The sequence below is a fragment of the Balaenoptera acutorostrata genome, chromosome 12 (genome assembly GCF_949987535.1).
Source record: "Balaenoptera acutorostrata chromosome 12, mBalAcu1.1, whole genome shotgun sequence".
In the NCBI taxonomy this organism is placed as follows: domain Eukaryota; kingdom Metazoa; phylum Chordata; class Mammalia; order Artiodactyla; family Balaenopteridae; genus Balaenoptera; species Balaenoptera acutorostrata.
The window spans coordinates 11344322-11368455 of NC_080075.1; the positions used below are offsets into that span (position 1 = coordinate 11344322).

Consider the following 24134-nt stretch of genomic DNA (forward strand, 5'->3'; position numbering starts at 1 on the left):
ACTGATTACCCCCTCCTCAACCTTTTTCCAGTGTAATACAAATAAGGCTCCCTCACCTGTGGAAGCTGATGAGCTCACACCTGGAGCTGATGGCGTGGAGGAGACTGGGCAGGTGAACTATACGGATTCAAGATGGGCATTGTTCCAGTCTGGTCCAATTTGTAATCACTTTTCTATTGCAAGGAATGCCCTTAGAAATTGCAAAACGAATATTTTTTGCTAAGGCTGGCAGAAATTCCTTAACTAAGAGACAGTACCACTGCCCATCAATTTTGCAAGGCAGTAATGCAGATCCCAAGTGGCTAAAGTCTGAGGCAGAAGGCAGAGCACTTCATCACAGTGAGAGAAGTAGGTTGTTGCTGGGGGAAACTGTTCTGAAATCACGCTGGTATTACCATGAATTAATAAGCTTTGTTCATCTTCTCTGACACTAGAGGTCCAACTCAGTCCTTTTGCTTCATCTCCTCGCTTATTATGCGGTTCAGGCCATGGATACAGGCTGCCTACCTGGCATAAATTGCAGGCAACCTCCCCTCTTTCTGTTGTTGGTCCCAGTGGGCTTATGCTCCTGGGAACCGAGGGTCTCAGTTCTACAAATGCACACACCAAGCCCTGATACAGGGCTAGGCGCTGCAGAAATTCCAAGATGCATGAGCCACAGTTCCTGCCTTCCTGATCACATTGTGGTCAGGGAGAAAGTCACATGGGCAAATCATTACACCAACAGGCAGAATGTGTAATAAGGAAAAACACACTGCTGTGAGAACCCAGGAAGGGAAGGGGTGACTTTCAAAGGGAAGATATCAGGGAGGGGTCCTTAGACAAAATTTCAGTACAGGGAACCATTAGAGAATATAGCCATTTCAGCTTGGAGTTTGCCATAACAAAGAGAAAGAGGTCTGGACATAAAAGATGATATATTTAAATTATTATACAGCAAAATGACCTTGTTTAGGGCTGTGTAGTTCTATGAATTTCAACACGTGTAGAGTTGTGTAAGTACCACCACAGACTGGATACAGAACAGTTTAACCATCCTAAAATAATCCTTTATGGTATGGCTTTATAATTATTCTTTATGGTATGGCTTTATAATTATCCTCTTCCCCTTCTGATAAACCCTGGCAACCAATGATGTGTTGTCTATCACTATAGTTGTGTCATTTTGAGGATATTATGTCATTGGAATCATACAATATATAACCTTTTGATATTGACTTCCTTCACTCAGTATTTGAGGTTCAGCTAAGTCATTGCATGCATCCACAGTTATACCTTTTCATTGCTGAGTAGTATTCCATTGTATGGATGTACCACCATTTAATCACTCACCCAGTGAAAGGCATTTGAGTTGTTCTCAGTTTTTGAAGATTATGAGTAGAGATGCTATATATATACATATACAAGTTATTATGTAAACAATTTCTCTTACTCTAGAGTGAATTTCTCAACCTTGGCAATATTGACATTTTGGGTCCGTACTCCTTTGTTGTGGGAGTGCTGTCCTGTACTTCGTAGGGTGTTTAGCAATATCCCCAGCCTCTAGTTACTAGATGTCAGTAGAACTTCTCCAGTTATGACACCAAAAAGTCTTCAGTCATTGCCAAATGTCTCTTGGGGGGCAAAGGGCATCCATAGCTGAGAACCACTGCTCTAGGGTAAATGCTTAGGAGTGGATTTACTGGGTCATATAGTAAATGTACATTTACTTTGTAAGAAACACTACATTCCCGATGTATGAGAGATCCAGTTGCTCAGCACCCTCACCAACACTTGGTATTGTCTGTATTTTTTTTTTGGCCATTCCAATAGGGATGTAGGAATATAACATCTGGTTTTAATTTGCGTTTCCTAATGATGCTGAAAATCTTTTGATGTGCCTTTTTGCCATCTATATGCCCTCTTTAGTGAAGTCTGTTCAAATCTTTTGCCCATTTTAAAGTCAGATAATTTTTCCTACTGTTGAGTTTTGAGAGTTCTTTATAAATTCTGCGTACAAGTTCTTACTTGGATGTGTGATTTGCAGATATTTTCCCCAGTTTGTGGCATGTCTTTTCATTCTCTTAAAGTCCTTTGGAAAGCAAAAATTTTTTTTATTTTGATGAAGTCCAATTTATCAACTTTCCTATATTATAGATTGTGCTTTTGGTGTCATATCTAATAATATATGCTTAACCCCAGGTCATGAAGATTTTCTCCCATATCTTTTTCTAGAAGTTTTAGAGTTCTATGTTTTACATTTAGATCTATGATTCATTTTGAACCAATCTGTGTATAAGGTGTGAGGTTTAGGTCAATGTTTATTTATCTTTTGACTGTTGCTATCCAATTGTTTCTGCATGATTTGTTGAAAAGACTGTCCTTCTTCCATCGAATTCCTTTTGCATCTTTATCAAACTCATTCACACATAGTTGCATGGGTCTGTTTCTGGGTTCTCTATTTTGTTCCATTGATCTATGTGTCTGTCCCTTGACAAAGCCATGCTATCTTGAATACTGTAACTTTATAGTAAGTCTTAAAATCAAATAGAGTAATTCCTCCAGCTTTTTTCTTCTTTTGCAAATTGTTTTAGCCATTCTAGTTTCTTTGATTTTTCATATAAATTTTAGAATTAGCTTGTCTCTATCAACAGCAAAAAATCTGCTGAGATATTTATTGGAATTATGTAAAATCTATGGATCAATTTGGGGAGAATTGACAAATGTACTATGTTGACCTTGCCAATCCACTTTATTAGTTCTTCCTTGATTTCTTTCATCAGCATTTTTAGTTTTTAGCATAAACATAATATACGTTTTTGTAAATGTATACCTAAATATTTCATTTTGGGAGGAGCTACTGTAAAGGGTAGATTGTTTTTTTGGTTTTTTTTTTTAATTTTTATTAATTTATGGCTGTGTTGGGTCTTCGTTTCTGTGCGAGGGCTTTCTCTAGTTGCGGCAAGTGGGGGCCACTCTTCATCGCGGTGCGCGGACCTCTCATTATCGCAGCCTCTCTTGTTGAGGAGCACAGGCTCCAGACGTGCAGGCTCAGTAATTGTGGCTCACGGGCCCAGTTGTTCCGTGGCATGTGGGATCTTCCCAGACCAGGGCTCGAACCCGTGTCCCCTGTATTGGCAGGCGGATTCTCAACCACTGCGCCACCAGGGAAGCCCGGGTAGATTGTTTTAAATATTGGTTTCTAATGGTACATTGTTAATATCTAGAAATACAACTGACATATTGTATGTTGACCTTGTATCCTATGATTTTGCTAAGCTCACTATTAATTCTAGAGGTTTTGAGTTTTTTGGCAGATTTCTTGTGTTTTTTTTTTTTTATGTAAACAATCATGTTGTCTGTGAATAAGGACAATCTTGTTTTTTACTTTCTCTTATATGTTGAATTAGTTTCCTATGGCTGCTATAACAAATTACAACAAACTTGGTGGATTGTAACAACAGAAATTTATTCTCTCATAGTTCTGGAGGCTGGAAGTCTGAAATCAGTATCACTGGGCCAAAATCAAGGTGTCAGCAGGATTGCACTGTCCTTAGAGGCTGTAGAGGAGAATTCATTCCTTGCTTCTTCCAGCTTCTGGTGGCTGCTGACATTCCTCGACCTGTGGCCACCTCACTCTAATATCTGTCTCTGTGGTCACATTGCTTCCTCCTCTTCTGTCTATGGACCCCCTCTCTGTCTGCCTTTTATAAAGATACATGTGATTGTATTTAGGGCCCACCCAGTTAATCCAGAATTGTCTCTTCATTTTGTGAATCTTAACTTGATCACACACACAGAGATTCTTTTTCCTTAGGATGTTTGCAGATTCCAGGAATTAGGACCTGATACCATTTGGTGGCCATTATTCATTCTATAGCACATACCTTCTTTTGGGTTGTTTGAGCATTCTTCAGGATTTCATTTTGAATTATCTATATTTCTTTGTATAGTTTTTTCTTTTTTGTTGATGCTTTAGGGATTACAATATATGTACTGAACTTTTACAGTCTGCTTAAAATAAACATTTTATCTCTTCAAGTGGAATGAAGAAACCTTACCATCATAGAGTTCCTTTTGCCCTCTCCCCTCTGTATATCATAGGCATTTTATAAGTAATCTCCGTACATAGGAAACCACATCAGACAATATTATAAGTTTTGTTTTCAGTCATTACACACATTTTAAAAGAATTCAAGAGAAGACAAGTCTATCATATTTACCCAGATAGTTACCATTTCTATTGCTCTTCCTCCATTCCTGATGTTCTAAGTTGCCTTTTAGTATAATTTTTCTTCTGACTGAAAAACTCTTAACAATTCTTTTCGAGCAGTCTCCTGGCAACAATTCCTCCCAGTTTTTCTTCATCTGACAATATCTTTATTTCATCTTCACTCCTGAAGGATATTTTTACTCAATATAGAATCCTGGGTTGATACTTTTTAAGTGCTTAAAAAATGTTATTCCACTTCTTTCTAGCCTCCATGGTTTCTGATAAGAAATTCAGTCATTCAAATCATTGTTCTCCTAGAGGTAATGCATCATTTTTTCTCTGGCTGCTTTCAAGATTTTGTCTTTGTTTTAGTTTCAAGGTGTTTGATTATGATGTGCCTGGACATGGATTTCTTGGTGTTTATTGTGTTTGGGGTTCACCAAGCTTCTGAAACCTGCATATTTGTGGGGCTTTTCCCCAAATTTAAGTCATCAAGTACTTTTTCAGCCCTGCCTTCTTCCTTTTCTCCTTCTGGGACTCTAGTGACATGAAGGTTAGATCTTTTGTCATAGTCCCACAGGTCCCTGAGGCTCTGTTCTTTTTTTCGGTCTATTTTCTCTCTATTGTTCAAATAATTTCTGTGATTCTATCTTCCAGCTCACTGACTCTCCTCTGTTTCCCCTATTCTGATGTTAAGCCCATTTTTATTTTGATCATTGTAATTTTTACTTCTAAAATTTCCATTTGTTTCTCCTTTATATCTTCTATTTCTGTGCTGAAACTTATTACTTTACCATTTGTTTCAAGAGGGTTTGTGATCACTTGTTGAAAAAATTTTTATAATAGCTGTTCCAAGGCTTTTGCTAGATAATTCCAACAGCTGTGTCATTTTTCTGTTGGTGTCTGTTGATTATCTTTTCCTATGCAAGTTACATTTCCCTTGTCCTTCACATGCTGAACTTTAAAAAATTATTTCCTGGACATTTTGGTTTTTGCACCTCACACCTTGCAGGATCTTAGTTCCCCGACCAGGGATGGAACCCGGACCCTCGGCAGTGAAAGCGCCGAGTCCTAACCCCTGGACCACCAGGGAATTCCCCATTTCCTAGACATTTTGAGTATTATGTTATGAGATCCTGGGTCTTGTTTAAATCCCATGGAGAACGTTATTATTTTTGTTTTAGCAGTGAATGTATCTGGTTGTTTGGGCTGCAAGTTGCAACTCACCTTCTGTTCACTGTGGTTTCAATGCCAGTTTAGTCTTCAAAGCCTTTGCTGTACTATTCTGTTCCGTCCCATGTATGCACCACACAGTGGCCAGCCTGGCACCTGCATTTTCATCTATTTGCTAGTTCAGTTCTCAAAGTGTTTTGTGTACTGATGTGTGCTAGATCCGTGTATGTACACCTGGGGTTGAGCCCAGAAGTTCATAAACAACTTTATGGGCTTACTTTCCCAAGCCCCCCGTCTCCATGACCTCCTCGGTACTCTCTGGTTCCTCAGGGCTCCCTTTTCCATCCTCCTGCCGGAATCTGGGGTTTATTTATCTTGGTCTGATGCACGCCTGTCTCCAGGGACAAACAGCTTGAGGACTAGGAAAAAAAACTAAACTCATCACCTGTTTGGTGGTACTTTGAATTTTAGTCTTCTTCCCAAATCTGCCTACTATCAATATTTATTTTTCAGTTCCTCAAATAGCTTCTCCATTTACTCTGTCCAGGAGTTATGGCTACATTCAGGATTATTGTGAAGACTAAATGAGGTGAATGTAAAATACCTTGCAGTGCCTGGCACATAGTAGGTGCTTAAAAAATATTGGTTATTATGATTCTATGGGCAGAGATTTCATAGGGGCACATGGGCTTGAGAGTAAGAAAAACAGTAAAATATTACTCTGACCATACAATAGATACCAAAAAAAGGTGTAATTTGGGACACATTTAAAGAAACCAACATAAGTGTAGAGAGGACTCTCTGATGGCCATAAGTCTAAGGAAGCTATATAAATGAGAAGCATGGTGATGGGGGGGAAGACGCTTGTCCAGGGATAAATACAAAAGGGTAACATTTAATAAATGTCAGGATGGTCAAATCCCACCATAATGTGAGGCTTGACAAATAATCTGATGAAGATTTAAAAGGCTATTTTTAGCTACGCTCAGAGTTTGAAGAGACAGACACGTGGTCTGGGGAAGAAAGCTTTGATGTTAATAAATGCAAACAGAAAGCAGACATACTTATCTCCTAGAATGTCCCCATCTTCTCTCTGAATTGGGAAGGACACAGTTGTGAGACATTTGAAACCAAGGAGGACAAAAGAGATGTCAGGAAACTGTAAATGAGCAAGTGTCCACGTTAAAAAAAAGAAAAAAAAGAAAAAATAGATTGGGGAAACTATAGAATTTATAAATCCAAGTTAAAATGCTAGAAAAGGCTATTCAAGATAGTTTATGAGTGATTAGAAAAAGATGGTCACTAGGACCGTGTCTGTGTTCACTGTGGCTAAGCCTTGCTAAACTAACCTTATTTCCTTTCTTAATCAGGTTGCTAGAAGACAAAATCTGGGGAAGTTGATGTATCTTGATTTTGCACAGCACTTTCCAGACTCTTAGGTTATCCTTATGTACAGCTAGAGAAATATGAGTTAGATGAGAATCTATTAAATAGATTCTCAAATACTTGATTGAAAAGATATAGACCTATCAGTTGAGTTCTATGATATAAAGACAAAGATGGGACTGACAAATCTGTAAATGACATAAACACATGAGGTGATTGAATCAATATTCATAGAGATTTTGGGGACTTGAGGTAAGTCATATCAGCAAGATGATACTTTAAGAGAATAAATTTAAAATCATCCCTTTAGGGATGCGTATGTGTATTTATGGGTTGGTTGAAAACGGTTCATAGGAGAAAAGGCATAGTAGGAGTGTTAGATGAGCAAACATTTGATGTAAACCAAATTGCATGATATTCTTTCACTCATTTCTTCAAAAAACATGTGACTGTCATAAAAGCAAATTCCATCTTTGCTTGTAAAAGTATAGAGTCCCAAACCAGGACATCGATGGTGCTACTGACACTACAGTGATGAGAAAACATCTGGACACTGTGTTCAGTCCCGTGAGACACCTTGAAGGAGAGAATTAAGCATTTAGAAGAGGCCACCAGGTCCAAAGTGGCACAAGAGCTGGAAGCTGCGTTGTGAGAAAATGGCAGTCTGTGAAGGCTGATCCTCTGAAGAAAGAACGCCTAAGCAGAGATGTGAAACTTATCTTTAAATTGTTAAGGGTTGTTATCTGGATACTTTCATACACTCCTGCTTTGCTCCTCAGGCAGCAAACGTTACAGGATTAATAGCTATGAGGTATACAGGAAATTGGGTGTCAGCCAATCTCTTACAGTGTATCAGCTTTTTTCCCAGACCCTAGGCATACAGAGATGAGCAGGACAAGATCCCTTTCCGACAGAGTTAACAACCCATAAATTCATATTCCACGTAGACCAGTGGTTCAGCATGCAGTGGTTCTTCCAACAGTGGATGGGAGAACTAGATGCCTCTTCATGCACTGAGCTCCCATCTCTGAAACATGAAAGGAAACACATTCAGATTCCGTTTGAGGACCTGAGGCTGGGCTGATGGTATCTGAACCTCCAGGTGGTATTCTGGTCGCCACCAAGAACCAGGACGCCTGTTTCCCAGGACAAGAAAAGAGGGTAGCCAAAGGAGAGTCCGAACTGTGTTCAAGGAGAAAAGAAAAAGTTCAAAGCCAGAAAAGTGGCCCTGAGCATCAGATACACAAGAACCACAGACTGTCAACAGGAAGACAAGTCAGGAGTCGACAGAAGGGCAGAGCAGACATAGTCAGGCAGCACAGTGTGACACCGGTTAAAGGCGGCCCTCTGGGATGAAACGTGGGAATGGTGTCAGCAGTCGGGGCTGTGTGGGACCAAGTGAACTTGAACTTGAGATAGGACTGGACTAAGGCTGGATGACCACCTGTCGGGGGTGTTAGAGATGGGATTTGTGCCAGACATCCTCCCTTTGCTTTTCCAGCTCTACTCTCCACCCTTCTCCACCCTGTTCTGGGCCCAGGAAATTGATCTACGTAACTTGCATCAGAGGAATCCTTGCCCTCTGGATCCAGTTAGGTTCTGAGAACAGGAAGCCCCAGCTAGAGACTGGAGATGGGGAGGAGAATGAGGTTGGGATATCCCTGCCCCCTGCCTGCCTTCTTGTGGGATCACCTTGGGGTTTCTGTGTTCCTTGGCTGAAGGCTCCTCTAAGGGGACCCTGTCAACATAGCTGTCTCTTCCAGGATCGACATAGCTCTCTTCCCTCCAAACCTAGAGATGATAACAATTGAACTTTGCCTCACAATAGTATGGAAAGGGGGGAACAGGTGGGAGTAGAGATAAAACAAGATTGGCTATGAGTTGATAGCTATTAAAGTTGGATGATACAGACATGGAGGTACCTTATACTATTCCCTCTATGTTTGTATAATTTTGGAATTATTAAATATGAAATGCTAAAGAATAGTTAACTTAAAAGTTACTTATTGATACAGGAAAACTCATCTATTATTGCTGGATGCCACTGATGTCATGACGGAGGTCTGCGTGTAGGTTTCAGAAACGTGATAGGAAAAACGTATTGAAACAAAATGCAAGTGAGGAATGCTATTTTTATGAAAGTCTAATCAAACCATGCTCAATGGAAAATATCAAGATGATATTATTCAGAATGTGCATTTAGAATAGTCTTTCATGAATCGAGAAAGAAAGCAAAGAGAAATATTACATTTATTTTTAAAAATATATTATGAGTGGACTTTGATTCTAAGTAACCTGGGGTGGGGAAGAATTAGATGAGATTGTAGATGAAGCAAGACTGGCTGTGAGTTAATATTTGTTGAACTGTGGGGATGGAGACATGGAAGTTGGTTATGCTATTTTTTCTAATTTTATATATGCTTTAAATTTCTCCATAGAGTGGTTTCAAAATATAAAACACCTGTAACTAACACATCATTGTTAATCAACTGTACTCCAATATAAAATAAAAATGAAAAAAACCAAAATATGACCATTTACATTAAGTATGTATTAACTTCTATGATTTTATGAAATGTAATATTACGCTATTTCTCATTCGCCTCCTTAGATTCTGCATTTTCTAACATATTTTTCCATTTCTCTCCTCTTCTCCCAACCCTTAGTTTTGTCTGCTATATGGAACCAAACTGATGTTCCAGGAGCGAGCCTGGTATCTAGAACATAAATATTTGACTCCCCTGGCCAGCATGAAGATTAGGCGTCAGGTAAGAATCCCTGGGGTGCAGAAGAAACCCTTCGTGCCTCAGCTGTCGGCTCTTTGCTTTCTTAGAAAACAGTCCTGCCAATCTTTTATCGGTTTCCACTCACCAATTTTTGTGCCTCTGAGACTTCACATACACGTTTTCATTGCCTACCGTGATCGTATTACACTTCAGAGTTTAAGTGACAGGGAAGTGATTCACCGTGTATGAACTTCTCACATGTAAAGGAGAGGAAGAAATCAAAAGTGCTGGCAAAAAAAAAAAAGAGGTATGAAGTGTTTTTCATTTTCTTACATCTTACGAAAGCCTATTAACTCATTCTTTATATTTAGAAAAAAGACCTGGTGGTATTTTTGTCAGTGGTTGCAATGGGAATTCAGTGTGACAGCCACAGAGCACCTGAAAATGAAGATAGAGCCAGTGAATCATCACCATGATGCTGCTTTAGAAAAAGACTATCAAACAGCATAATCATCTATACAACACAATTTCTGGGTTCCCTCTCTCTTCCAGGCCCCGTGTTAGATGCTGAAACACAGACAGGTATATCCTCAGTCTCTGCATTCAAGGGAGCTCATTATAGCTGGGGACACGAAACTGCCTTCGAATAACACAAATAACAACACGAGGGAGTGGACCTTTTCAATGAACTTGGCCACAAGAATAAGTTCAGAGGACAGAGGTCACTTGGGAATTAATGGCATTCTTTGCTAGACCTGGAAGAGGGGAAAATTCAAAGTGGAGGTGGTGGTTCAACAGAGGAGGGGGAAATGCAAGTGAGCCTTCAGATGGGGTTGGTGAAGTGAGCAAAATCATAGAAATGGGAGTACTTAGGACAGACATGTTAAGAAACAGTGAAAAGACCAGTTTGGTTGAAGTCTTAAGTGATAGACAAACCTGGAGAAGCCTGCCGGAGCAAGAGTATAATGGGCTCGGAAGAATCTTGAAGAATCTTCTTCCTTTTTAGGAGGCAGCAATTATGGCAAAAAGCATGTATAAAAATACTTCGGGGCTTCCCTGGTGGCACAGTGGTTGAGAATCTGCCTGCCAATGCAGGGGACACGGGTTCGAGCCCTGGTCTGGGAAGATCCCACATGCCGTGGAGCAACTAGGCCCGTGAGCCACAACTACTGAGCCTGCACGTCTGGAGCCTGTGCTCCGCATCAAGAGAGGCCACGACAGTGAGAGGCCCGCACACCGCAATGAAGAGTGGCCCTCGCACAGAAACGAAGACCCAACACAGCCATAAATAAATAAATAAAATAAACCCAAAGTTTAAAAAAAATTTAAAAATAAAAATAAAATGCAAAAAAAAAAAATAATAAAATAAAATAAAATGCAAGCCCATCTCCCAAGCCCTTCCTGGCTGTGATAACTAAGTGCTTTCTTTTGTCTGGAGCTTCAGTACTGACAGAGCTGGTCCGCATTCATGATCCTGTGTAATCCCCACAAGCACGCTTTCGTGTGAAGAGCTGCTCATCTACTTTAGGGACGGGGAGTCTGAGGCTGACTTGCAGCTGATGTAGTGAGAGGGAAAGGTACTTCTGGACTCAGGTTCCCTGCTGTTCCAGTGACCCCAGACCTGAACTGTACGGTGGGGTGGGTCCACCTTTGCGCCCTCATTGCGAGACCTTGGCTCAAAGGCAGTCTAGTGGTGGTGCCTCTGGGGCTCCACCATGACAGGGCCCCCAAGTAAAAGGTCTCTGTGCCCTTTCCATTAAGAGCTTTTGCAGGGGTGTGTATAGAACAATTGTGTGCTTTGTCCTTGGAAAATTTAGTGTCCAGGAATTATCCTGTTTCAGTCTTCATGGACCTAGACGTTTGTTTTGCTTTAGATAATTATCAGCATTAAGGAAGAACTATCAGCTGAGGCTCATTTTAAGGAGGAAAAGCTTTCAAAATAACCTAAGTTACCAGTTGTGTATACCCACTAAAACCAACTTCACGTTGCTTAAAATAAGACAAAACCAAGCGAAAACTTCAGCTTTTTAAAATGATGTATTTTAATGGAAATGAATATTTGGCCCTGAGTCCTCTACCTTATTTTATACCAGCCCTTAAAGTCAACTAAGGTTCTTTTTTAAACTTTTTATTTATTTTATTTATTTTTTATTTTTGGCTGCATTGGGTCTTCATTGCTGCGTGCAGGCTTTCTCTAGTTGCAGTGAGCGGGGGCTGCTCTTCGTTGCGGTGCACAGGCTTCTCATTGCGGTGGCTTCTCTTGTTGTGGAGCATGGGCTCTAGGTGCACAGGCTTCAGTAGTTGTGGCACAAGGGCTCAGTAGTTGTGGCTCATGGGCTTAGTTGCTCTGCGACATGTGGGATCTTCCTGGACCAGGGCCCCAACCCGTGTCCCCCGCCTTGGCAGGTGGATTCTTAACCACTGCGCTACCAGGGAAGCCCCAAAGTCAACTAAGTTTTAGGGCTGGCTCATTTTTCTCATTGGGGTGTTTGCTCCCTGAACTCCCTGGCACAGCTGCCCGGCTCTGTCAGTGCCCACCGGTATTGGAATGGTGACTCTTGGTGACATACAGAGAAGCAAGTACATGTAGATGTGTGGTCAGCTCACACTAGGAAATCCACAGGTGAGGAAGCTCTTCAGTCTATGTGGATCAAGAGAACCACGGACCAGCTGTGGGTTGCAGATCAAAAAAGACCCTATTCAGCGTGGTGAAAATAATACTTAGCAAAATGTTGAATCAGGTTCTGTTTCCTGCCCTGAGCCCAAATCATGGAACCATGTGAGAATGCGGGTTTTAAAGGACCTGCAGGGAAGTGAGGGAGGGCTGTGTAACCCAGCACAGCAGCGCGGAGGGCCACTCCTCTCCACCTCCCAGAGGGCATGGGAAGCTGCCTGTAAGAGTAACCGTGTTAAAAACCAGACACTCATTCAGGAAGGGAGAAAATAAATACTGATCATGACCACGGCCAAGCAGTCACGCCACCTCCACAATATTTGATCACATTATACCCACAGCTGTTACTCCTTCACCCAGATGTTGCCTTGATGTCCGGATTGAGTCGTGACCAGCCAGTTCCTTCCCGGGAGCACTGTTTCTGTTGGAGTAGCAGATGCCTGGCACCTTTTCCCATCTGAGTCCTTCTCCCATGCCTCTAGACTGGCCGTTTTCATTTTGGTGTGTTAGGGTGAAGCTCAGATTCACCAGCACCAGCCCAAGTCCTGTTTTGTACCCTCACCAGCAAGTGGACACAGGGGTGGGCCCAGCCCCTAATATTCTTAATCTGCCCCAGCAAAAGGAATCCTTTTCCTCCCTGAGTGACAACTGCCGGGAGACCCAGCTGCAGCAGGGAGGCCAGGGGTAGCCTGTTGATGGCAAGTGATCTTGGCTCTTCTGCTGTATTTGCTCAAGTCTAAAACAACCACTAAGGTTTGGGTTTTAGTCTCAGTTTAGTCAATCAAATAGTTGATTCATTAAGGAGGAAAAACATTCAAGCCCGATGTTGATGGGTCATTCAAGTATTGATAGTTCTGTGTCAATGTAGCCACTAACACATTGATTTATTCTTAGGAAATGGGCTTAGAGTAAGAATGTGCAGAAGTGTGGCAGACACCAGACCCCAAAGCCAGGACGCTACGGGGCTCCTTTGAATTTAGAGGATGGCTGACACTTATTTACTATTTTGAATTAAGTGTACAGTATAAATGCAGTCATTGCCCTGTGGCATAGAGACTTGGGTTGGAAGAAACAGAATAGGAAGAAAACTTGGGGGAGAGTTCCAAGATGGAAGGATGGTGTTGGGATATTAGCCCTTTTTCTCCTCAAATTTTAACTTCAAGAACACGTACCCCATGCTCATACCCACGAGGCTTAGAAATGGTGCACGCGCCTTCCACTTCCTACAAATGCTGTGTTGGCTGTCTTCCATGCTGCCGCTCAGATTTTAAATGGCCGCTCAGATTTCTTATCCTTCTATTTCCCTTTCCCCAAACCCCTGGATCAAGGTAGCTTAACAGATGTTCAGATACTGGAATCAAATGCAACACAAACTGAGGTTTTAGGCAGAAGATTTTGCAAACATCCATTGGGTTGGGAAAGGGAAGTGGGGCTTCTCCATCCCTTGGCCTCACCTACTACCTACAGACTCTTTCTTTGTAAGGAATTTGAGAAAAGATCTCTGGTTCCCCAACCCCCATCCTTCCCACCCAGTAAGGTCCATCTGACTTGGCTACAAGCAACTGATGAGCTTTTGAGAATGCTTGGCTGTGTCCTCCAGGCTGGTGTGGTGGGTAACCACAAGCACCCATTCCATCAGGGTGGAGAGGGATAGCTCCTAACGATGGATCCTTGGTCTAGAAGCCAGGGGGGTGTCATTGAAATGACATCACAATGAAGTGGTGTTACAGGGAATGCAATTGAGTCAAATTTTTAAATCCTCTTTGTTTTGAAAGCACCCCCAGAACTGGTTTTAACTTCCTTTCACTATTGTAGGACCCCTGGTTCACTTCCAGGAGATGGCAGGAAACAAAATATGAGTGTATCCTGGTCCACCTTCTTTTCCATGAGCCAGAAACCCTCAAACCAGAGAGACAAGAAAAATATCAGTCCCAACAGAGTACCACTAAGAAAAGGGAAAAACTCTCTTTTCCCTCCCCCCTCCCCTTTACCTCTGGCCCAAGCCTGTTCTTCAGTGGCATAAAATACATTGTTGAACCTATAAATGCAGGCCATTCAACTGAGGTTAAGAAAATACAAGTGAGATGTGTTTCTTCACTTTGGCCGGTAAAATGGACCCTGAGGTCACCACCCCTGCAATCCTGGTTCTGCGTGGCAGCCATCTGGTCGACCCTTGTGCTTTGCCTCACAGTACAGCTTTTGTGTATCTGGGAGAGCCAGGCTCATTCCATTTCATTCATTCAAGGATAACTTGTTATAACCACAGGATAGAGCAACTTGTTTTGCTGAGCTCCAGCCTCTGAGTTCTTCTGGCAACTGTATTATCCTGGGCCCCTTGGGGAGATACTTGAAGTGCTGGGTAATTGGGGTCCTACTCCATAAGTCTTTGAGTTCATCCCCTCACTATTGGATGCACAGTGAGAATTCCCTATCGGTGAAATTTGTTCCTAAGAGTAGTTGTGTTACACACAAAAAAAAGACCTTCGAGGAGGTGGAATTCAGCTGAGTCAAACAGACACAGCAGACCTCAGTCACAGTTAGGACGAGGTGGGTTTTATTATTATTCCATAATAATAAAAATTAAATGAATTACTGAACTTGAAACAGAAATGATGCCTAGTACATCCACTTTGGTAGAAATTACTAATCTAGCTAGAAATAAATACTTTTAATAAAATAAAATGTATTTGTAATTTTTCTTTTTCTCATGGTAAATTGCCCTTTTCCTTTGATTTTAGAGACTAGATACTGCTGTGTCCTGTCCCACTTCTTCCTTCCTCTGGGGGACTCAAAGAACTTGGTACTTGGTAAACCATACAAAGACAGCTAGTAGGGGTGGCCCCATTTTAAGGGACAGAGAAGGGACAGGACTCACTTGTGAGCACCCATAGGTCTATAGAAAACCCAAATTCTTCTGTCTCCTCCTTCCTTGGACAGCTGGTCATTCACATCACAAATTTTGGCCTTGAACCACCAGGCATTAATTCAGTTCACCAAATTGGCTACTGCTGAGACAATGTAAGAAAAAATAGCCAGCTCAAGTGTGTGACTTTTGGCAAGGTGTCTTATACAGGTGTTCCATTTCTTAATCTGGGTGATGGCTACGTGTGTGTGTTCGTTTTGTGCTAATCCAGCAAGCTGATATATACTTACTCTTTGTATCTCTGCATCATGCTCCATCTAAAAAGAATACAAAGAAAAAAGAGAAAAGAACTCTCTGTGTTTTTTTTAAAAGATTTCATTTTGCCTTTATTCTATTTTTATTTATTTATTTATTTATTTATTTATTTATTTATTTATTCATTTATGGCTGTGTTGGGTCTTCGTTTCTGTGCGAGGGCTTTCTCTAGTTGCGGCAAGTGGGGGCCACTCTTCATCGCGGTGCGCGGGCCACTCACTATCGCGGCCTCTCTTGTTGCGGAGCACAGGCTCCAGACGCGCAGGCTCAGCAATTGTGGCTCACGGGCCTAGTTGCTCCGCGGCATGTGGGATCTTCCCAGACCAGGGCTCGAACCCGTGTCCCCTGCATTGGCAGGCAGACTCTCAACCACTGCGCCACCAGGGAAGCCCATCTATTGTGTTTATTAAATCCCTTTGTTAAAACCTAACCTGAGAGACATCTGACTACAATTATGGGGGATTTATTTTTTAATTGAACTTTTTATTTTGAGAGAATAATAAATTCACATGCAGCTGTAAGAAATAATACAGAGAGATTTCATGTCCCTTTACATAGTCTTCCCCAGTGAAATTACTGGCAGAACTATAATACAATATCACACCCAGGATTTTGACATTGATACAGCACAGATACAGAGTGTTTTCTTCACCACAAGGGTTCCTTATGTGCTTTTTTTTTCCCTTTTTATTTATTTATTTATTTTTTAATTTTTATTTTTGGCTGTGTTGGGTATTTGTTGCTGTGTGCAGGCTTTCTCTAGTTGCAGCTAGCGGGGGCTACTCTTCGCTGTGGTGCGCGGGCTTCTCATTGAGGTGGCTTCTCTTGTTGCAGAGCAGGGCTCTAGGCATGTGGGCTCAGTAGTTGTGGCTCACAGGCTCTAGAGCGCAGGTTCGGTAGTTGTGGTGCATGGGCTTAGTTGCTCCACGGCATGTGGGATCCTTCCAGACCAGGGCTTGAACCCGTGTCCCCTGCACTGGCAGGCAGATTCTTAACCACTGTGCCACCAGGGAAGTCCCAAGATTTTCTTTTTTTTTTTTTTTTGTCCTATAGATGTCCAATTTCCTTAACAGCAGTTTCTTGAAAGGTTATCTTTTCTCCATTGAATTGCTTTAACACCTTTGTCTAAAATCAGTTGGGCATATTTGTGTCATTCTATTTCTGCATTCTCCATTTTGATACATGGATCTATGTACCTATTTCTCTGCCAATACCACATGGTCAGTCTTGATTACGTTAGTTACATAAACTTGAAATGTGGTAGGTTGATTCCTCCCACTTTATTCTTTTTCAAAATTGTTTTAGCTATTCTAATTCTTTTCCTTTCCATGTAAATATTAGAATAATCTTGTCTATATCTACAAAAAAATCTTTCTGGGATTTTGATAGGAATTATTAAACCTGTATATTGCTTTTTGGAGGAATGAGATCAATACTACACTGAATCTTCTAATCTATGAATATGGTATGTCTCTCCATTTATATAGATCTCTTCTGATTTCTTTCATCAGCATATTGTAGTTTTCAGCATACAAGACCTGTACACGTTTTGTTAGACTTACACCTAATTATTTCCTTTTTTTGAGTGATTGTAAATGGTATTGCATATTTGATTTCAAGTGTCCACATGTCCATTGCTAGTATATGGAAATACAATTGATTCTTCATATGTTGATTTTATATTCTACAACCTTGCTGAACTTACATATTAATTCTAGGAGTTCTTGTAGATTCCTAGAATATTCTGTACAGACCAACATGTCATCTGAAAATAATGACATGGTTTCATTGGATATAGGATTCTGGGTTGAGTGTTCTTTTTTTCAGCACCTGAAAGCATTTCTGGCCTTCATAGTTCCTAATGAGAATCTGCTGTCATTAAAATCATTTTTCCCTTATGAATAAATCATCATTTTTCTCTCTGTTTTCAAGGATTTTTTTCTTTAGTTTTCAGAAGTTTAATGATGATGTGCCGTGATGTGTATTTCTTTGAATATACCCTGCTTGAGTTTCAGTCAACTTTTTGAATTTGTTGGTTTATGTCTTTTGCCAAAATGGGAAGTTCCCAGTCATTTTATTATGTACTTTTCAGCCCTGCCCTCTTTCTTTTCTCTCCTTTTCTCACAAGAACTCTGATGACATTTAAGTTAGATCTTTTGTTATAACCACACAGGACCCTGAGCCTCTGTTCTTTTTTTTTTTTTCAGTCTATTTTCTCTCCATTGTTCAGATTCAGTAATTTCTATCATTCTATCTTCCAGTTCACTAATGTTTTCCTCTGTCTCCTCCATTCAGGTGTTGAGACTATCCACTGAATTTTTATATTGGTCATTGCATTTCCTTTCCATTTTTAAATTGAAGTATAGTTGATTTACAATATTATATTAGTTTCAGGTGTATGACATAGTGATTCAATATCTTTATAGATTATACTCCATTTGAAGTTATTATAAAAAATGGCTATATTTCCCTGTGCTGTACACTATATCCTGATGCTTATTTTTTATACATAGTAGTTTGTGTCTCTTTTTTTTTTTTTTATAGTAATCTTTTATTTATTTATTTATTTTTATATTTATTTTTGGCTGTGTTGGGTCTTCGTTTCTGTGCGAGGGCTTTCTCCAGTTGCGGCAAGTGGGGGCCACTCTTCATCACGGTGCGCGGGCCTCTCACTATCACGGCCTCTCTTGTTGTGGAGCACAGGCTCCAGACGCGCAGGTTCAGCAATTGTGGCTCACGGGCCTAGTCGCTCCGCAGCATGTGGGATCTTCCCAGACCAGGGCTCAAACCCGCGTCCCCCGCATCAGCAGGCAGACTCTCAACCACTGCGCCACCAGGGAAGCCCTAGTTTGTGTCTCTTAATCACATACCACTAACTCTCCCCTACCTCCTTCCCACTCCCCATTGGTAAACACTAGTTCTTCTCCATATCTGTGAGTCTGTTTTTGTTTTGTTATATACATTCATTCTATTTTTTAGATTCCACACATAAGTGATAATATAGAGTATTTGTCTTTCTCTGTCTTGCATTTATTTCACTGAGCATAATACTCTCTAGGTCTATCCAGGTTGTTGCAAATGACAGATTTTCGTTCTTTTTATGGCTGAGTAGTATTCCATTATGTATATATACCACTTATTCTTTATCCATTCATCTGTTGATGGACACTTAGGTTGCTTCCATATCTTGGCTATTGTAAATAATGCTGCTATGAACATTGAGGTGCATGAGTCTTTTCAAATTAGTGTTTTCATTTTCTTCAGATATATACCCAGCAGTGGGATTGCTGGATCATATGGTAGTTCTATTTTTAGTTGTTTGAGGAACCTCTGTACTGTTTTCCATAGTGGCTGCACCAATTCACAATTCCACCAACAGCATACTAGGTTTCCCTCTTCTTCACATCCTCGTCAACGTTTGTTATTCGTAGACTTTTTGATGATAGCCATTTTAACAGGTGTGAGGTGCTATCTCGTTATGGTTTTGATTTGCATTTCTCTGATGACTAGTGATGGTGCGCATATTTTCATGTGCCCGTTGACCGTCTGTATATCTTCTTTGGAAAAATGTCTGTTCAGGTCTTCTGTCCATTTTTTAATTAGTTTCTTTGTTTTTTTGATATTGAGTTGTGTGAGCTGTTCATATATGTTGAATATTAACCCCTTGTCCATCATAGTATTTGCAAATATTTTCTCCCATTCAGTAGGTTGCCTTTTCATTTTGTTGATGGTTTCCTTTACTGTGCAAAACTCTTAAGTTTAATTAGGTCCCATTTGCTTATTTTTGCTTCTATTTCTTTTGCCTTAGGAGACAGATCCAAAAAAATATTGCTACGATTTATGTCAAAGAGTATTCTGCCTCTATTCTCTTCTAGAAGTTTTGTGGTTTCAGGTCTTACATTTAGGTCTTTAATTCATTTGAGTTTATTTTTGTATATGGTATGAGGATATGCTCTAATCTCATTCTTTTACATGTAGCTGTCCAGTTTTCTCAGCACCACTTATTGACGAGACTGTCTTTTCTCCATTGTATATTCTTACCTTCTTTGTCATAGATTAATTGACCATAAGTGTATGGGTTTATTTCCGGGCTCTCTATTCTGTTCATTGATCTGTCTGCTTTGTGCCAGTACCATGCTTTTTTGATTACTGTAGCTTCATAGTACAGTCTGAAGTCAGGGAGCATGATACCTCCAACTCTGTGTTTTGTTTTGTTTTCCTCAAGATTGCTTTGGCAATTTGGGGTCTTTTGTGGTCTGATATAAATTTTAGGATTATTTATTCTAGTTTAGTGAAAAATGTCATGATTATTTTGATAAGGATTGAATTAAATCCATAGATTGCTTTGGGTAGTATGGAAATTTTACAATATTAATTCTTCTAATCCAAGAACTCAGATATCTTTCCATTTCTTTTTATCATTTTCAAATTCCATCATCAATGTTCTATAGTTTTCAGAGTATACATATTTTACCTTCTTGGTTAAGTTTATTCTCAGGTATTTTATTCTTTTTGATGTGATTGTAAATGGGATTGTTTCTTTAATTTCTCTTTCTGTTAGTTCATTATCAGTGTATAGAAAATCAACAGATTTTTGTATATTCATCTTGTATCCTGCAACTTTGCTGAATTCATTTATTAGTTCTAATAGTTTTTTAGTGGAGACTTTGAGATTTTCTATGTATAGTATCATGTCGTCTTCAAATAGAGTTTTACTTCTTCCCTTCCAGTTTGGATGCCTTTGTTTCTCTTTTTGTCTGATTGCTGTGACTAGTATTTCTAATACTATGTTAAATAGAAGTGGCAGGAGTGGACATCCTTGTCTTGTTCCTGATTTTAGAGGAAAAGCTGAAAGCTTTTCACTGTTGAGTGTGATGTTAGCTGTGCGTTTGTCAAAAATGGCCTTTATTATGTTGAGATATATTCCCTCTATACCAACTTTGATGAGAGTTTTTATCATGAATGGATGTTGAATTTTGTCAAATGCTTTTTCTGCATCTATTGAAGATTTTTTTCCTTCCTTTTGTTAATGTGGTGTTTCACATTAATTGATATGCGGGTATTGCACCATCCTTGTAACCCTGAAATAAATCCCACTTGATCATAGTGTAGTATCCTTTTTACATATTGTTGAATTTGATTCGCTAATACTTTGTTGAGGATTTTTGCATCTATATTCATGATAGATATTGAACTGTAATTTTTTGTGTAGTGTCTATCTGGTTTTGATGTCAGTGTAATGGTGGCCTCATAGAATGAATTTGGGTGTGTTCCATCCTTTTCAATTTTTTGTAATGGTTTGAGGATAGGTATTAGCTCTTCTTTATATGTTTGTTAGAATTCCCCTGTGAAGCCATGTGGTCCTGGACTTTTGTTTGCTGGGAGTTTTTTTTTAAAAATAAATTTATTTATTATTTATTTATTTACTTTTGGCTGCCTTGGGTCTTCGTTGATGCATGCGGGCTTTCTCTAGTTGCGGTGAGCAGGGGCCACTCCTCGTTACAGTGCATGGGCCTCTCATTGCGGTGGCCTCTCTTGTTGCAGAGCATGGGCTCTAGGAACACAGGCTTCAGTAGTTGTGGTACATGGGCTCAGTAGTTGTGGCTCGTGAGCTCCAGAGTGCAGGCCTCAGTAGTTGTGGCCCACGGGCTTAGCTGTTCCACGGCATGTGTGATCTTCCCAGACCAGGGATTGAACCCGAGTCCCCTGCATTGGCAGGCAGATTATTTAACGACTGTGCCACCAGGAAAACCACCCCCCCTTTTTTTAAAATTACAAATTTAACTTCCATACTAGTGATTGGTCTGTTCAGATTGTCTATTTCTTCCTGATTCAGTCTTGCAAGCTTGTATGTTTCTAGAAATTTGTCCATTTCTTCTAGGTTGTCCAATTTGTTGGCATATAACTGTTTGTAGCATTCTCTTATGATTTTTTGTATGTCTGTGGTATCAGTTTTTATTTTCTTTCATGTCTTACTTTGTTTATTTGGGTTCTCTTTTCTTCTTGATGAGCTTGGCTAAAGGTTTATCAATATTGTTTATCTTTTCAAAGAACCCGTTCTTGGTTTCATTGATCTTTTCTATTGTTTTTTGTCTCTATTTTATTTATTTTCTCTCCAATCTTTATATCTTTATTATTTCCCTCCTTCTGCTGCCTTTGGGCTTTGTTTGTTCTTCTTTTTCTACTTCTTTGCTGAGATTTTCTATTTTTTTCATTTGTTTAAAGCATGGTCATAATTACTTATTGAGGCATTTTTATGGTGGCTGCTTTAAAAATCTTTGTCCAATAATTCTAACATTTCTGTAATTTCAGTGTTGGCATTTATTGCTTGTCTTTTTCGTTCAGTTTGACTTCTAATTGAGGTCTGGACATTTTGGGTATTATGTAATGAGACTTTGGATCTTGTTTACATCTTCTGTTTTAGCTGGATTCCTCTGACAGTGCTCCAGTGGCGGAAAAGGCACACCACTTCATTACTGCCTTATAGGGATAGAAGTCCATATTCTCCATTCAGCCTCTGCTAATATCCAAGGGGGGGGGGGGGAGGGGGCTCTGTCCTTGTTACTGCTGGGTGGGGGCAGAAGTTTCAGTTATCAGCTTGGTGGGGAGGGGTAGGAGAGCCTCATTGCTCTCCCCACATGGCTTCCAATGACATTGACAGTGTCTTTGCTACCACCATGGGATGGTTAAGTCGACTCTCACTAGGCCTCCTCTGGCAGCATCCTGTCTAGAAGAAGAAGGGGTACATTGCTACTTCCAGGTGGAGGTGGAAGTCCAGGCTCCCCATGTGGTCTCCATTGTCACCATGGGAGGTGAACCTCATTACAGCCTATGAGGGTGGAAGAAAAAGCAGCCCACTCAGCCTTGAGAGACATGGGTAGTGGGGGACAGTTTTTCTATGGTGTTTGGCTGGAGTAGATCTGTTACTGTCTAAAAGTTTTCTGTCTTTCCTGGCCCTTTGGGAGAAAGAGCAGGCGTTTTTTGAGATTTTTGTCTGCATCTGTTGACGTTCCTGGGTTGCCAGTTTCTTTAGCTCTGAATGTGGGACGTATGAGGTCAAAAGAAAACCTAGGGAATTCACCACTGTGTTGTTCCTGAGGTCCCAAAATCCCTAGACAGTTGGTCTTCTCTTCACCTTTCAGAGTCTTCCTATCTTTGTTTTATATTTAATGTTCAGGGTTTTTAGTTGTGCTTAGTGGGAGAGTAGGGAAAAGTACATTCATCCTCCAGAAGTGAGCTTTGACTATGATTTCTTTTTATAAATTTATTTATTTATTTTCGGCTGCATTGGGTCTTCGTTCCTGCGAGCTGGCTTTCTCTAGTTGTGGTGAGTGGGGGCTACTCTTTGTTGCAGTGCACAGGCTTCTTATTGTGGTGGCTTCTCTTGATGTGGAGCACAGGCTGCAGGTGCACAGGCTTCAGTAGTTGTGGCACACGGGCTCAGTAGTTGTGGCTTGCTGGCTGTAGAGCGCATGCTCAGTAGTTAAGGCACATGGGCATAGTTGCTCCATGGCTTTTTGGATCTTCCTGGACCAGGGCTCGAACCAATGTCCCCTGCATTGGCAAGCAGATTTTTAATCACTGAGCCACCAGGGAAGTCCCTGACTATGATTTTTGAGAAGAGAAAATGATATCTTGGTAGGATGCTTTCTGGAGAGTTTTGTGAGTTCATCTGACCCCAGATCAGTAGTCTCCCTGGGCCTTCCAGTTGTTGTTCCGTCTAAAAGTCTGCCTGCAACTATTTCATCCAATGGCAATACTTGACTTTATTTGGAGGATCCTTTACAGTCCTTGATGTCCTGAGAACCTGATTTACTGATTCCTCATTCCCATAGGCCCAAGCAGGGAATTTTGGGACCTTTCTATGGCAAAATGTGGGAAACAAAATATGTTGAGTTTTCCATAATGAAAAATAATTTTTCATTTAAAAATTAAATTATTATGATCATCCTACTTTTTAGGTGCTGAAAGTTATCATTTAAATTAAAAAATAATGGTAAGTAGTGCTTTTGTTTTGTTATCCTTACTTGACTAAAAAAAAAAATGTTGGGACTCCAGGAAGGCTCACAGGAAGGAGTACTTTCCAGAACGTCTGCTGCCAGTGTCCTTGTCCCCACGGTGGACCAGCACTGCCCCCCGCCTCTGCAGGAGACCCTCCAACACTAGCAGCCGTGTGGCTGACAGGGTCTTGGTGCTCCGGCTGGGTGTCAGGCCTGAGCCTCTGAGGTGGGAGAGCTGCCTTCAGGACATTGGACCACCAGAGACCTCCCGGCCCCATGTAACATCAATTGGCAAGATCTCCATCTCAGTGCTAAGACCCAGCTCCACCCAATGGCCAGCAAGCTCCAATGCTGGATGCCCCATGCCAAACAACTAGCAAGACAGGAACACAAACCAACCCATTAGCAGAAAGCCTGCCTAAAATCATAGTAACTTCACAGGCTCCCCAAAACACACCACCGGACGCAGCCCTGCCCACCAGAAAGACAAGATCCAGCCCCACCCACCAGAACACAGGCACCAGTCCCCTCCACCAGGAAGCCTACACAAGCCACTGAACCAACCTCACCCACTGGGGACAGACACCAAAAACAACAGGAACTACAAACCTGCAGCCTGCGAAAAGGAGACCCCAAACACAGTAAGTTAAGCAAAATGAGAAGACAGAGAAATACTCAGGAGATGAAAGAGCAAGGTAAAAACCCACCAGGCCAAACAAATGAAGAGGAAATAGGCAGTCTACCTGAAAGAGAATTCAGAGTAGTGATAATGAAGATGATCCAAAATCTTGGAAACAGAATGGAG

The 24134-nt window shown here is 40.8% G+C and overlaps 1 protein-coding gene across 1 annotated transcript in view; it reads left to right on the plus strand.

Moving 5' to 3' along the window:
• The window catches only part of ACOXL (acyl-CoA oxidase like), a 360904-nt gene that overhangs the window by 317315 nt on the left and 19455 nt on the right, over positions 1-24134 (plus strand). Inside the window, 1 exon segment of the mRNA XM_057558364.1 lies at positions 9418-9519. Within this exon segment, the coding sequence (XP_057414347.1) occupies positions 9418-9519 (102 nt within the window).